The 16,573-nt window shown below is 45.9% G+C and overlaps 1 protein-coding gene across 1 annotated transcript; it reads right to left on the reverse strand.

The window, feature by feature from the left end:
- Positions 1 to 1,067: 1,067 nt before the first annotated feature.
- On the reverse strand, positions 1,068 to 16,208 carry LOC135385086 (uncharacterized). Its single transcript, XM_064614262.1, has 7 exons — positions 16,108 to 16,208; positions 12,601 to 12,746; positions 9,155 to 9,223; positions 7,318 to 7,487; positions 7,181 to 7,227; positions 2,761 to 2,875; positions 1,068 to 1,209 (listed from the first exon to the last, which is right to left on the reverse strand). Exons 2-7 carry the CDS (start codon positions 12,730 to 12,732, stop codon positions 1,068 to 1,070), a joined length of 675 nt encoding a protein of 224 aa, XP_064470332.1. The 5' UTR covers positions 12,733 to 12,746; positions 16,108 to 16,208.
- Between the last annotated feature and the right edge of the window lie 365 nt (positions 16,209 to 16,573).

Consider the following 16,573-nt stretch of genomic DNA (forward strand, 5'->3'; position numbering starts at 1 on the left):
TTCGCTGAAATCCGACGATCGGCACAAGTCAGGGACGCGCGGCTCTCGAATGGATAATTCATGCAATTGGCTACTGATGTTACCGCATGCGCGGATATAACTTACCATGTCAGTACGTATTTTAAAGGTACTGTAAAGCAGTAGACAAGCATGATATGCCGGTGACGTGACTAGAGACTTTGTTGCTTCTAAATACCATATGCGGAACTATACGACCGACAACGCGCTAAAAATATTTTTAATTTGCCATGAAAGATGAGGCGTAGTGGAGCGTTGCGACGGCTGGTGTCAAACAACCGCCTGTACAGCGGGCAACACTGAAAATTGGTATTACACACTATTACATCGGAACTTCGTTATTTTAGTAACCATATTATTAGTTTTCCTGTTTACCTATGCATTCTGAAACCCCTGTTAACAGTGTTTTTTGCAAAGTAACCCAGCGCTGGCCGCTTTTCGATGGAGGCTCTCTCTACTTCTCTGCTGCGCCTGCGCGCTCCTTCTGTTCGCGACCTCTTTCGAAGGAACAAACTCTCTCTGTGAACCTCTGTGAACAAACAAGTCCCGACGCTGTCTGGTTGAACGTCGGACACATTTTTTTCAACGGCTCAGCATTTCATTTCAGTTCGCTTATTCGTTTATCCTCAGATGTGGATCGTTGTGTGGATTGCAGGGGCGGATTTTATGGTGGATTGTGGTGGACTGTTATATCGGGCCCAGTGTTATACGCATGCAATGTGGTTGCCGCCGTATGTGTCAAGTGTACGGATTAATTTCGAATACCTAGTACAGTGTTGCCCGTAATCTTTAATTGTAATTCTCTAATTAATTGCACCGTCGATTGGAATGAAACTTGCGCAGTTTTTGTCCTGGTGGCTTGGACTATCGAATAGCCACACTAAATGACATTTGATCGGTGCTGCTTTACAGTACCTTTAAAAGCAAAATGTAAAACATAAATAGAAAACAGACACAAACACTTTGTGCGTCTGCACAAAGTTTCATGCGTCAATGAGGATCCCCTGCATACTTCTGGTACGTATTCGTCGTTTTTGTTGTACCAATACTCACCGTAAAGTCTGCCTCATCCCATTCTTGCTGCACTCTGAGAACTGGTGGGAGTTTTGGGAATATTTCATGTAATTTCCCATGAGAAAGCCTTCATCAAATTTGCAGTCTGTGTCGTTCGTCTCCCATGGGGCTCCCAACCTGAACATACACAAGGAATTTATTAGATAACGCAGAACAGGGTGTGTGCGTGTTTTTGAGAATACAGTCTTGTCTCGATTATCCGTACACCTCGGGAATCGTCTCTTTTTGTCCGGATAACGAATTTCCGGATAAGCGAACCAAGCGAACCTTCAGGGACATATTGAAAAATTTGGAAACCTCTATATAGCCCCAGAAAAGGAAACAAGGAAAATTCATGAGAAGTTATAGCTGCCTGAAATTAGTAAGCACGCGTGTGACAGAATTTTGGTCACAGCAACAGCACCCCCTGCGTCACTCTGCTATTTCAAACAAGTGTAATTTCTCTGGATGTTGGGTCCGCGCACAGTTTTTTTGCAGAGCTGTACACGTTACCCCCCCCCCCCAAAAAAAACAACAACAACTAAATACGTTACTCGTTCCTTGGAAAAAAATAGTAACTAAATACGTTCTCGGTACTCACAAATAAAAGGAACGCGTTCTCGTTACTTGGAAGTAACGAGTTACTTCTATACGTTACATTTGCATACCAGACAGCAGGAATACGAAAGCATCGCCAATCTATATCGCCTATACATATGTTATCTTGTATGTTGTATTGTCTCATGTACACTGTCGACTCGCGCTTGCATCAAATATAAGTCCAAGGCTAAATGTACACCATATGGAGAACAGGGTTGAAGGCGGTGATCCGTAAGAGGGATTTTCAGGGGAAAAAAATGGAGTTCATTCACAAGGAGGCCTTCACATGATCATTGGCATGAGTTCCCGAGCAGGGGACAGAGAGACAAAGCACTAAACGCCCTAAGCGCAGTGAATACCCGAAAGAAGGAACACACTGAGTGTGCTGAAACACTGTGGTCACTATAGAGCAATGAGAAAGGCGTTGCTCTCTGGTAACCTTTTCTCTTCGCTGGTAACGCATGCTTGAGCGTCGTGAAATACCGCCATGTACGCGGGAAAAACCACAACTGGCGGTCGTGGTTGGTGACAGTGAGCAAAAAGAAAAAGAAAATAAAGGAACGAGTAACTTGCAGTAACGCGTTACCAATTTTTGTAACTAAGTACATTCCTAGTTATATTTTTTAGAAAGTAACTAAGTCGTTACTTGGTTACCAAGAAACAGTAACGTGTGTAAGGGAGTCAGAATGACCCATGTTCTGAAAGACTGGTCCCCGCACTTGCTGTCTCGGTTATACGGATAACGAATTCCGTATATCGTGCTGTTGCCTCGACTCCGCTGTCATCGTTGAAGGAGAAAAGTCAGCTCCGAAACGTTGGGACCGTTGGAGCTTCAGGATCCCGCTTCATTTCAATACGAGTTTCGCCGAAAATTTACTTCCAACGGTGGCCCTAAACGATACCGATTTAAACGCGATAGGCAAAAGGCTTGAAGACTGAGCCAATTTTTTGTTGGCAGGGTGAACTGGCCTGCCATTGGTAAGGACGTCTGCCACGGAATACATCGATATCGACAACAGAGCATGCCATCTGTTAATTACACCACAATAAACCAGTGAACTACGATATATTCAGAGAGTGTAGTCTTACATGTTTGCCAGCAGACGTACAGCTACATCTATACCAAGATAAAATTTCGCATCGTCCCAACCTATAGCCACGTTGTAGTCTGTGCATACTGAGTCTTTGTAAGTCATTCCAGGAACTGCAAGAAAGATTATATGTGACTAAAATAGTCTAGATTCCAGGAACAGTCATGTTCATTACGGTTGATACACATTGAACCTTATGCGCTCTCTTTATATAGTGATTTCAAATAAAAACATGCAAAGAAACGAGAGTGAAACCGAAACAGAGAAGTAGCCTGACGGCCAGAAATGAGGCTAGGAGCGCGCGTCGGGTACCTGCCCACAGTGGCGCCGCGCGTCGCTTCTTTCCTTGCACTCGTTGGGAGCGGTCACATGCTCAGTCGCTTTGTCGCCCTGGCGGAAAGGTGAGTGTCGCCGCGAGGATTGTGATCGCGAGTGGTTAGACAATCCGTCATTTTCACGCTATCGCTGTGCGCGTGCGCACCCCGCGTCTTCTGCTCTTCTGGTTGAAAACAATGGAACCATAGCTGAAACCATAGCAGAAAACAGCCGTAGCCATTACTATGTTAACGCTGCTATACACCATTTTCCCGTTCCTGGATTGCTTCTGTCAATGAGTGAGGTTACGCTTCTCGGCACCAGAAATGTATGAAAGAACCAAGGAACGATAACGAATAGCTTTAGTGGTGGATGACTGCACTGCACCATATGACTGCACTCAACAAGCGCAAGAAACTTCTTCCTCTTCTTCAAAACAGTTGTGCACAGCTTTGGTCTGGCATGGAATGGCACGGACACGGTTTGCTCCAGGGTTATGTTGCATACATCAAACGGACACTTACACTTTGTACAGGGAGAAGCAGCAGGAATAGGCCTCGAAGCCTAAGATAGATACTCAAAAAATGAATGCACGAAGTATGCTGAAACGAAAAACACAGAAACCGCAGCGCTCCTCACGTGCATTTGTTTTCAGCCAGTAGCAGACGACATTCGAAAGGGCGCCACATCTCAGGAAAATGGTCTATTGCCGTAGTTGAGTTCCGTAGCGATGTGTGTGTGTGTGTGTGTGTCATGACTCGTGAGGCCTTTCCCCCCGATGAGCAGTGTTTTGTACGCGATCTCCCATGCTTAGACTTGTTTAGCAGTGGCTTTCTTGTTGCGATTTTTACTCGTCGCTAGTATTTTGTTGTTCTGTCTTCTACGTAAATCGACATTAGGAGGGCGGTGGTGCCACCTGGTGTGATGCGTCGCAACTGCGTCGACAGCCAAGTTACTCCTGAGGCGCTTGATACAAGCGCCCACCCTGTCTTAAAAGGGTTTAGGTACTGGAACTAACTAACTAACTAGTCAACCACCTGTCTTCTTCTTTCTAGGGGGTAAGAGTTATCAGCCACGGTCAAGTGGCTTGTCGTCGTTCTCTGCCACCATCGTCGGCCGGCGACCGTTCTGGACCACTTTCTTAAAGATGGCGTCGTAGGTTTTCAAATAAATTGGTTACTCTGTCCACTGTCTATTTACTTTTTTTATAATCTCAACTGCTGCACAGATAGGAGGAGGAGGAGTGTCGTTGGGAGGAACCCGAGAGGTCTGCCTGCCTGAATAGGCGGCATGTTTCTCGGGAAGGGAAAGGTGGTGGAGAGGAGGAGAGGAAAGGGTGAAGTGGAAGACCGAGCGGAATCCGCTCGGGGGGAGGATAGCTGCGTCCATGGGCCGACTTCAGGGGAACTGTGCCGGCATACGCCTATTACACATCTGAGGGAAACCCAGGAAAAACCCCAGACGGCACAGCCGGCCCGCGGATTCGAACCGCGGACCTCCCAGTCTCCAAGCGCACGCGTTACCGCTGCGCCACCGGAGCTGGTGCTGCACAGATAAATGACCGCAACTTCAGCATTGGCTCAGATTACGCACTACTTTAAATTGAGAAATTTGTAAGTAATTTAGAACTAAATGTGCTGAACGTTGTGGCTACTTCTCTGTGCAAAAGTTGAGATTACCTTTTACTACTAATGTACACCATGCCAAATTGCTCATTAACGCGTATTCTGTCCTTAGGATGACTTATTAGTTGCCTTATAGTAATCTTTCGTTTAAAGGCTGTTTTTAGACCCAACTATGCCAATCGGCCAACTGTGTGTGGTCTTATCGGTTCTGATGATGGAATCCGGATGGATTCCGAAACGTCACAATTTAACTGCTTTTAAGTGTGGTGTATGCCGGCGTGTATCAACCGTAATAAATAAAGATTACATATCTTGTTAGGACTGAGTAAAATTATCACAACTTTGTGCAATAATTCGAGTCTCGAAGCTGGAAAGTTGAGAAAGGACCTTGAAACAATACGGTGTCACCGCGATACCGCCTCGAACGAAAATATGCTGCGTGATACCGTCCAAACGTTTTTGGTACCACGCTAGACGTTCTCTATTGCTAACAGTGCAAAACCCTACAAGGACTCTCCGACAGGGACGAGGTTTTCTGCTTCGCGTCATTTCCATGCCTCACACAAAGGAGAGAGCAGTGGATTCGCAGCGTATGTGACATAAAGTAAGTGTCTATTGATACATTTGGCACCTGCACGGCAGTGTACACAACGTGAGGATAAACAGTCAGGTGTGTGTTCTAGTTTCGACGAAACTAAATGATGATCTGTGCGAGGGATAAGAATTTGAGACAGTAGCCTCTTTAAGTCTCTCTGTAATCACCGGTGTATCCAGCATACTCCTTGTATGCACCGGCTAAATCAAGATCATCCTACTGCAAGCCGACGGCGATAACTGATGTCAAGTACCCCCAGTGTTAATGGTAAGGTTTCTTGTTTGAGGATATTTGCATACTTTGAACTAACAAACTCTTTGAACTAACAAACGACGACATCATTCGTGAACTGAGCGACGCACCTACATATTAGTGAGTCGGAAACGGAAGACGTGGTGTCGGATATACGGTAGTGCCTTCGAACATGGGACTTCCGTGTGCACTAGCGATACTTTCGTCGTGTGAGAACATCCGCAATCCGCGTATTGTTCTTTCGCGGTGGAGGGAGGCGAAAGGGAGCCGGTCCTTCATATTTGGAGATGGCCCCTTGATAACGCGGTCCGCCCCTGGGTGGGCCGTGTCTTTGAACGCGCGGCCGATAACAAGGTCGTCGGGGCAGTACCGCTTGCGGTGCTGTTCCGGGAAGATCTTTTCTTGATCTTTCGTCGTGTGTAGCGATAAAATCAGCCAGTACGAAATACAGGGTTCGCCAAGATAAACTTCGGGGTTTGTAACAGAGATAAAACAAATAAGAACAGTGTCGGAAAGCGAAACTAGATGTTAGAGGACGTATTATGCCCCCAAATTTTATGTCGATACTGCCATTTGGTCCGTTTCTCTGCGGATAAATCGTGAAAATTAGAAAACCGCCGCTGCCTAATCGGCTATACCTGTGTTTCACCTCCTTTCCGTCAGATGGCGAAACGGTCGAACGCGGCGTTGCAGACGACATCGAAACAAAGTGAAGAAGTGGAACTGAATGCAGAGTCGTACTCTGCAACGCCGCGTTCGACCGTTTCGCCATCCGACGGAAAGAAGCTTAAACACAGGTATAGCCGTCTAGGCAGCGGCGGTTTTTTAATTTTCACGTTTTATCCGCAGAGAAACGGACCAAACGGCAGTATCGACATAAAACTGTGGGGCATGATACGTCCTCTAACATCTACTTTCGCTTTCCGATACTGTTCTTATTTGTTTTATCTTCGTTACAAACCCCGAAGTTTATCTTGGCGAACCCTGTACAAGAAGAACTACTCGCGCAAAAGGTGAAGAACATGCGGGAACGAAAAAATTCACGAAATTGAAGAGTCAGGACAAGTAAGGAATTAATACATATCTTCTTTTTTTTTTAAATTCGCTTTTTCGGACTGCTCCATTATTCGGACGCCTGCGCGGTCTCCGTAGAGTCCGAAAAATCGGTCGGCTCCTGTACATTACGTGGGTGATGTAAAGAGCCATGTACTACTTCGAAGTCAACCAGCCCCTTTACTGTGGAATTACGTTCATCACTCCACAAACCATACTGGTCTTCGCGAGCGCTGGGGACAAAGGTTTGCCCACGGTTTTTATAGCGGGGGTGTTCGGCTTCCGCAGGGGTGTGACATCCGCATCTGCTGGTTTCTGTCTTTTTTACATTTTTGTGTTTTTCGTCGCACGTTACGTCCATACACATTAGCACTCTCTTGCCGCGGAAAACTACGTTTTGGCACTTTCGTGTTCCAAATCTTTCTTTGGGTTAAATGGGTAAATAAAAAGGTGTGCATAGAAGTGGGCCACCATGGTTCCGTATGAACTGCATCTTATCTTGTGAAGCTGTAACTGGCATTCAAGACGGGCCTACAGTATTCTATAATCGTGCTGATGAAATAGAAAATAGGCCTCACCGAATACATAGATGCCGTCGTCGTAGTATTCTTTTATGTTGGGTCGTCTGCAATAATGCACATGAGCAAGTAAGGCGTGACACGATCTGAGTTACTCTTACGACCAATAAACTTTCGTTATCGATCTCGCGCCTTACGTTGTGATCATGTATGCGACGTCTACATTCCGCTGATTACCGATGACGGATTTCTTCATAAATTCTTCCAGATTTAACAGCACTTTTGCACCGTCGATGGCGTCGTCGATAATACCAGTTGCTCCTTCGCTTTGTGGCTCGATTCCCAGCAACTTGTTCGATTCTTCCTTCTACAAGATACGTGAAACGCCATATATTTTTGATAATGAAACTGCATTATTTGACAGTGGGATTTCACTACGCCCTCAAACAGGACTTCACAAAATAACACAACCCAGAGTCAATCGTCATTCAGAATGATATCATTCTGTCTTCTGACTTGTTGAAAAGAGGAGGAGTGCGTTTTGGACAATGAAGGCAAAGTGTCCACACAGACACACACACACACACACACACACACACATAGAGATACGATGATGAGATGGGGCTGATGCCGGCCAGCAGGCTGGGCGCTGCCCCAGTGCCACTTGTACGTGATCAGAGATGATGATGGAGATGATAAGGGGTCCGGTAATCAAAGCAGGGTGGAGAGGCCTGTTGATGACAGGAAGTCACAAAGGTGACGCAGACCTTGGCGTGTATAAGCGGGACTGGTAAATGGGCGATGATCGATAGCATGCAAAGTGTCCAAAAAAGCCGGTAGCTCCCCGTTTTCAACAAAACATCTAGGGAGCCATGACTTGAAACCCGAGGCGAGGTAGGGACGATAACAGATTTCTGTCTGTAACGATGTAACGATAACAGATGTCTGTTATCGTCTCGGGTTTTCAAGTCATGGATCGTCACCACCAGCTCGCTTGCTACCTAACTTTCCTTTCGTTATCTACACTGTTAAAACAGATCTTCACCGCATAGCACGCTCCTAGCCAACCATCATTCCGAATAATATCATTCTGTGTCCTGATTTGTTCAAAACACGGGGGAGGTGCCTATCTGGGACAAGATAATCTGTCCCAGATAGGCGCCTCCTCCCATTTTCAACAAATCAATATAGAGAATGATATCATTCGGAATGATGGTTGGCTAGGAGCGTGCTACGTGGTGAAGTTCATTTTTAAGAGTGTAGGGAGCGGCAGCATGTTTGGCTAGGAGAGCATTATGTTGTGGAGCTCTGTTTTGACAGTGTACTTGGCTTATTGGAATATGTGGTCGAAGTAAAAGCTCTCAAACTTTTTCTTGTCGTACATCATTCTGCAGAAAGTGGCGTTTACTCGCATTTTCGAAAACCAGATACCAGTACAGGAGTGAAGCATACCAGGAAAATTTGCAAGTGTACGCATATTTCTAGCGTTTTTCCTGTCAGTGAACCACAGACAGTGTGAGCGTCGACGTGACCTCGTTGCGATTTATCCATGATTTCTAGCTAGCGAAACCATAAAAATCCATTCGTGCGAATTCACCGTTAAGGTGTCACTCTCCCGACATAGCAGTGTCTGTATGAGCCGAAACATGCAATTACAACAACGTTGATAGCAACCCGCGACGACAGAGATTATCGTACGCACTATTTTTTTGAAACTGCTTACGAGCAACAGTTACTGAAGAACAATTACATTATCTATGCATTTTACTGCACGTCATAATATCTGGTGAAATCCAATTGTTCCAGGTCACGAATTGACGCGACAGCTCTAGCACGCGCTCTTGAGAACAACCCCGTTACCAAAGACAAAGTAAAAAACGAAACAGTGGTATTTGATGCTGACAATATGTTTTGTATTCCGACCATTGCTGCAACGCAGCACAGCAACAACGGGGACACGAATAAAATTGTCTCCCAGACACTATGTTCGCATTTCCCAACAGATAACATGTAGAAGGTCTGCATTTTACTCACACTAGTCAAGCGCAGCTCTACAAGTCTGAACTGTATCTTAGGCGTATGGAAGTTGAACCTCAGAGTAACCTAGAACAGGAGAAAGAGGCCAATAGGAACAATCCGGGGTAGTTGGTATAGGTTCATGATGGCACACTGTAAAGCATGGTTCACACTAGTGCGTTCTGCTGCGTGCGGGCGCTCGTTACCGTGGCAACAGATACGTGCGCGACCTCCCGCAGCAGAACGCAAGGAGTTCGCCCGAGCTCAACTTTTTCCGACGCACGCAGCAGCTCGCAAGCGGAGAACGAATCGCGAGGTCGCCTTCCGAGCGTGCGCAGTAGGCTTCTCTCTGCGAGACTGTTTTCAACAAGGCAGCCACCGGACTGGAAATCCCGCTCGGCGCTCATTGGCTTACGATTTGGTGACGCACGCATTCGGACGCAGGTATGTGAACAGCGGAACGGATTGCTTACAACGCACGCATACGCACGCAGGCACCCGCACGCAGCAGAATGCACTATACACTCTGAGAAATGAACTTCACCGCATAGCACACCCATAGCCAACCATCATCTCGAATGATATCGTTATCAGCACTGATTTGTTGAAAACTGGGGGCGTGCGCCTTTTTTGGGACACTTATGATATACAGAATAGTCACAAAAAAGGCGTACGCCTCCCGTTTTCAACAAATCAAGGCAGATAATGATATCATTCGAGATTATGGTTGGCAATGAGAGTGCTATGCGGTGAAGTTCATTTTTAAGAGTGTAGTGTCAACCATGCTTAACCCATTCGGCGCTAGTTAGCCGCAAAGAACAGTTTACTACAATATTGTTCAGGTCATTGAAAACACTCATTGCAAAGTACGTCGCTGTGCTCTACATTTGCCCTCACGGCCTTATACATTTCACTTACTGTAGAATCAGCAGTGATGGGCAAAGTACCCATTACTTAGAGTAAAGTGCAAAGTACTTGGCGTCAATGGTATTTGAAGAACAGTACAAAGTAAATTTTAAATGTACTTCAAGTAAAGTACGAAGGGAATTCGACTGTAAAGTACTTTTCAAGTACGTTGCTACTGATTAGGACAGTAATCTATGGAAGTTGGTACGCCTTGAAAAGGGAAAACTTGCAACGTATGTACAATCGCAAAAAAAAGAGAAAAAAGAAAAAAAAGGCAAACGCCCACATACTAAGGTTTAGACTGTGTGTTGCTGCGCGCGTGCAGGTTGTTTGTTGTGTGTTGTGTCTCTCCCTTAGTCCAGCTTTTTCTTTTTTTGGCTGCGTTTTCGTTCTTCTACATAGCAACGCTAGTTTGCATACCGCCACGCGTCACGGTTAGGTGGTGACAGAGTTTAATAAAGTGCTCATATTTCAATTTGCTGAATGCCAATGTAAGCATTTGTTGCAAATGCCGGTTCTGAAGCTCAGCTAGTTAGCGCTTATCCATGAACATGAACATAACTGTAGCAGATGGCGTAATTTTCGTTTGCAGATGCTCAGCCAACCAGCTGTGCACCAGGCATTGTATTTCCTGACTTATTCATCTTTGCATCTCACAGTATACTATGAAATCGGGAGCAGCAATCCCTTTTTTTGCACAAAGATACTGCTTCTACACGGAAGACTTATTTAATATCTCCCACTTTTCGTCTGAATTTCCAGTTTGGTATTGAGTACTTGATGGGAAATACTGGACAAACGTACTTAAAGTGCAGTACAGAGTTTCACAATTGTAGATGTACTTAAAGTGCAGTACAAGTGCTCGGAAATGCACTTAAAGAAAAGTACAAGTACTTAGAAACGTGCTTGAGATAAAGTACAAGTACTCAGAAATGCACTTGAGGTAAAGTACAAGTACTCAGAAATGTACTTGAGGTAAAGTACAAGTACTCAGAAATGTACTTAAAGTATAGTACTTGAATACTTGGTAGTTCAAGTACTGCCCATCACTGACAATCATGCACGTCGCAGTCACATTCTGTGTCGCATCCTTTCCTCCAAGTGCTCTCAGTCGAAAACGTCGAAAGTGACAAATGAGCTATGCCCGAAGCCCGGCTGTGGATGTGATTTGTGTCTGCCAGAACTTTCAGAAACACTTTTATTTTTTATTTTTTGCTTTGTGATTTCGGTATCAGTAGGATGTGGCCACGAGTTCCCAAACATTCCAAAAGTGCACTGCCTACTGCTCGCCACACCCGTAGCCCCAAGGAGTGTGGACGGGATCCCATAGCGTCTATCCTAACTGTAGCTCACTTATGCTCACTCATCTTCTGCTCACCTCCTTGTTTTCTCACTCACTCCCTGTTCAGCACTCCATATGATCACACAAGCTCACTTCACCGCGTGGCACAAAAGACTAACCGAATTCTGCCCGAACGCAAATCGTGCCCGAACTTTTTTCCATGCATCACCGCATGCTACTAAACTGGAAGCTGAAATTCGATCGAGGACTTCTCACCTTGGGGCACATGATGTTTCACCCATCTAGCACAATGTGAGAATCTCTGTATTCATAAGAGGAGAAGTCGCTGGCGCGACAACCAGTCGAACCGACAGCCACGTCATTTGTTGAGCTATGGTCCTCCTTCCGGCTGAATAGCCAGTGGATGCTTGCAACTTCTTCGGTTTACGACACTTCCGATTTCGGAACAGAACCCTGTCCTAGCCAGATCCGACCGAATTCGGCACCATACTCCGGGCGCCGAAAAAAATTCGGTCCCTATTTCGGTTCGGAAAGAATTCAGCCGGTTTTCGTGTCATGCAGTTCACGAAATACTCCCTTCCAAACTCTCCGTTCATGCTCAACTCGTTCGCCATATTGAGCTTGAGGGAGCAGTTTTGCCGTGGTATGGCCGTCACTCACTGTGATCTCTCTGCGTTCATCAGTTTTGTTTTTTGTTTTTCTGTCTTTTTTGTTGTTGTTGTTGTTGCGACGTGTCGTGCGACGAATAAAATGACGAAGAATAACGGGCGCAGGTGACCTGAAGTGATAATGAGGGAACGCCGCGACGTAGTCTATTACCCCAACCATGTGTCTTGTGATGTAGACCGGCACAGCTCAAACAGCGCGTGAGCTGAGCAGAAAGAAACAAAAAAGGAAGGCATGGGGACTCTTCGACGTCACACGAAGATCGTGTCGGCCGTCCGATACTGCTTTTTCGGACTGTTTCTTTCTTCTTCTTTTTTTTTTTTAGTTGCACTGCGCAGTGACAATACAGCACACTGCGAAAATATTTTGCATGGTGACGCCTGATGGACGAATGAGACAGGGTTTCATGCCATGTTAACTGCCACCTCATTGCTCCTTAACCTGAACCTCGTACAAAAGGGGGATCATCATCAGGATGGCTGGGGCATGAGATTGTACGGTAAACACGAAAATAAAGGCGTGCGAGCTAGCCTTCTTTCCAATTTAAACATGATTTAAGAAACCAAGTATGAAAGGAAAATGAACCAACCGATCTCATAAAGAGCACGACGTATTCCTCGTGGTCGTCTTTGCTACTAAAGGCTTCCCGGTGCTCGTGGTCGCACACCACCCCTAGTTCCATCCTGACCGTCTGTGGCAGCTGCGGTCCGTACTGCTGCATCAGGAACGATCGCTCTAACAAAGGAATCAAGGACAATAACGGTAAGTGGAGTTCTCGAACAATTTCTGATGTTCGCGCCATATGCATGGAGCGAAATGTAGAAATTATAAAACAGAAGGCAAATGCAACACAACTACTGCCGAAATTCGGGTTGTGTAGCCCAAGTAATCATTTTTCTATCGTTCCGGATATATGGGGTACGAAGCGTCCGTGCAGCCCTTCCATATGCTGCGCTGCATTCTTTAGAGAGTTGGGGTAGAGCGTAACACCTCCACGTCAGACCATCTCCACAAAAATGGGCCAGATCAATTTCCTTGGAGATTATCAAGAGTTTAGTTGATTTTCAGGCAGTGGAAATTGTAGCCACGTGTAGACACATGATTGAGCCCATTTGATGATCCAGTTTAAGAAAAGTGGCATTTTCCTACAAACAACACGAGCCTGACACACGCGGAGACGTTCAATATGCACGCGCGCGAAACGCACGCTTCTAGCTTCTTACAGGTAACGTCAAATTCACGAGGTTTAAAGGCCCAACCGCAAGAGGTGTTTTTCTAGCGGCAGAACGCCGAGCTTTTCTCACCGGCAAGCGACGCTGTCGAAAAACGCCCAACGCTAACCGCATGCAGCGTTTTTACAAGGTGAAAGGTGCTATGCGAACGCCTCCGAAATCTCTCAAAGAAAGGAACTCCACATAATCTGATCAACACTTTTATTACAAGTGAAAAAGTCTCAAACACAGTTGCTTTTGAGCAATAACATACACTATAACGAACAAGATACTGCAGCAATGCGTACTCTCGGAGCCATTTTGTTGTGAATTCCGGTCCCGCTATTCATAATTAAGGCACCAAAATACACGGAGCCAACGCAGCATTCCAGTTGACATCTTCGTCAATCTATCGTGTTTTGCATGTTGGAAGCTCACGCAAGAAATACGCTAACGTCCGTAACAATCTTCTGATCTTCTATTTTTCCAACCACCAACCAACCAACCAACCATCTTCTGATCTTCTGCCGCACGTGATCTACTCGAGCAATCTCAGCAATTCCGCGTGCCGCCATCTATGAAGTCTCCCGAAAACTGGCGCGACCGGATGGACCTAACACGAGGCTTAATTCCTGGCTGGTCACTTTCGCGCGTCGCTCTCACCTCTTCCATCGCCCACCGCCGAATATCTGCTCGCCTCGGACTTCGGGGCTGCGCCGCGTTACTATTCTTTGCCGCTGCACTGGCTGCCACTCACAAAACGACGCGGCAGGCCGCTGGATAAAACGCGGGAGAAAGCGCCTCCAGTGGTTGGGCCTTACAGGGACTATCGCATCTGGGAACGTATGTTAGAGGCCGATACGTGGGTAATGTTCATCATCGCTTCGCACACCGTCTGCAGCTAACACCATAATGACCTAAGCCAGATACACGAATGGGAGCTCAGCGCAGGCGATTGTCTCCGAGGCGGTCAGCTTGGCGTTCGCATCGCAATATACTAAGTGAAAAATCCCTGGTATATAAGCCGACTTTCGCCTACCAGTGTGAGTTCTGACGTGACCATGTTGCGAAAAACACAATGTTGCGCTTCTGATTGTACGAACACGTCCGACGCTAACCAGAAACAACATTCCGCAAGCCGATCACGGAGCAGATGTCGTCCCCTATCCAGCTCACCCGCCCGCCTGTCGGTCGGTCGCCAAAGCTACCAAAGTCCCTCCAGCCGCTCCCTGATTTGTCTCGTCTGCGCCAAAGGACACTCACTGATTGGCCTTGTTCGGGTGACGTTTACAGAGTGGAATACTTTCAATACCCCGGACACGCTATCAAACTGCACAGGAACAACGCCACCAATTCGCACCGGATTTTCGACGTTATTATCAGCGACGAAGGCGGAGTAAAACGGCACTATAGTTTCAGAATCGACCGGGACGGATGCGATAGTCCCTTTAAGTGAGCATGTGTGACCGAACATGACAGCGCAAACCAGAAGGATCGTGATGTGAAGATCAGCCGACGCCGGTCGCTGCAGCGTTGCACCGTTACAGCGCCGTGTCCTGACCGTAGCAGACGAATTTGCCATAGCGAATAAGACGCACCGGGGTTCGGGCTTCGAAAGGTGGATTCCTGCACGGGATCGGGATATTTTGCAGGTGTCTCCAAGAAGTCGTACTCGTAAAGGACTTCCGCGTTAACGCTGTGGCGAGTCACAGCACAGTGTGCCTTTTCTACCCCTTTGATGCGTTTTGCTCTTCTCTGGTTCTAACCATAACCTTTCCCTTCTTCTTTATCTTATCAGCATTAAACATATCCCCCTGCGTAACTATGTTATGGTCTGTTCTTGCATGGCTACTCTATTTAGCTTACTGGATGCCCCCATTTTTACTTTTCACTGTCAAGTCAACGTATTAGTAAAGATAAAAAGAACAAGAAAAAGAGAGAGAGAGAGACAGAAAGATCTGCTATAGTTTGCAGTGTATTGTGCAGTCTCACAGATCGGGAGAATCGTTGCGTTGTGATTTTCGTTGGAGTTTTAACGCTGCTTGATGGCCATTCACGTTGAGTAAACAGGTGACGTGTACGACATGTGTCGTGAGTGACGCAGTCGGTTATGTTTCGGATTGCAACGGATATTTCGCGAAAGAGACGCCTCAAAACAAAGGTCGGTAAAGTACCGTTCTCTCTTTTTCATGCATACCACCACCGTTGTGAGGAACGCCAAAAATTTAAAATCCCGTCCCGTGGTGGCGAAAACATGGGATATCAAGGCTTGAAAATATGCCGGAAGTTCGGGATTTCGCGATGCTCCCCATGCGCGAAGGAAATGACGTCCTTTACGGTGCCTATTTATAACATTGCCGTAGATTAGCTGCGATATAAGATCTCTTCTTAAAAAAAAAAGAAAGAAAGAAAAGGAATTTCGCGTATTACAAATTAACCACGGTTTCCTCGACCCTAAAATGCCATTTCCAGGCTAGTTTAAGTAACTGGAACAAGAAGATTTTGGATTAAAAATGTCATCCGCGCGAGGAAAAAATGTTGTTTCGGGTCCTGCATTACTACATGTAAAATATCCTCAATCAGAATATCAATGATATATGATATATAACAATGATATATAACAATGAGCACTCCTCGGTATGACGGAAATACTAAGGGTTGACACACAAAGAACGACCTTTACGCTGCAGATTTCGCTGCAGATTTCGAAATGCCAGCTTAATCCAGCTGTGCAGTGGTAACTTCTGTACGAATATGTATATGTGTAGAATATCGGCTGTACTGATAACAGCTTGGCGACATTGCCATTAATGCCATCGATGAAGGTAGCCATGTATTTCAGCTATACTGATATACTTCACTGTCCGTGAGCTGAATGTTCTTACCTGATATATTCACCTGTACCTGGCCTGCGCCTAATATGGAAAAGCAAGAAGTGTTGTACGTGTTAGTGGCCAGTCGCTAATGATACAGTCGAAAAAGAAAACAAAAAAGAGGGGAATCTATAGACCTCCAAGTCTGTGTTTGTTTTATGTAGCAACAAGAACAACAACTTATGAACATGAGAGAACTGATGTTCTGAGGCTGGAACAACATAGAAGGGACAAATACATACAACCCTCAAATTGCCTAAGAAATTAACGATGAAATATGAAAGTCACTGAAAAGGTTAGCCAGCTGTAAGACTCGAACCCACTCGGCAATCCAGAAGATGTGAGTTCGAGTCCTACAGTTGGCTAACCTTTTCAGTGACTTTCATCTTTCATAAAGAACAACTTATGATGAATGGGGAGCTCCATCGCCAGGGGCGATATACTCCACCCCATTGCTGGTGGTGATTTGGGAAATGAA

The sequence above is a fragment of the Ornithodoros turicata genome, chromosome 2 (assembly GCF_037126465.1).
Source record: "Ornithodoros turicata isolate Travis chromosome 2, ASM3712646v1, whole genome shotgun sequence".
Classification (NCBI taxonomy): domain Eukaryota; kingdom Metazoa; phylum Arthropoda; class Arachnida; order Ixodida; family Argasidae; genus Ornithodoros; species Ornithodoros turicata.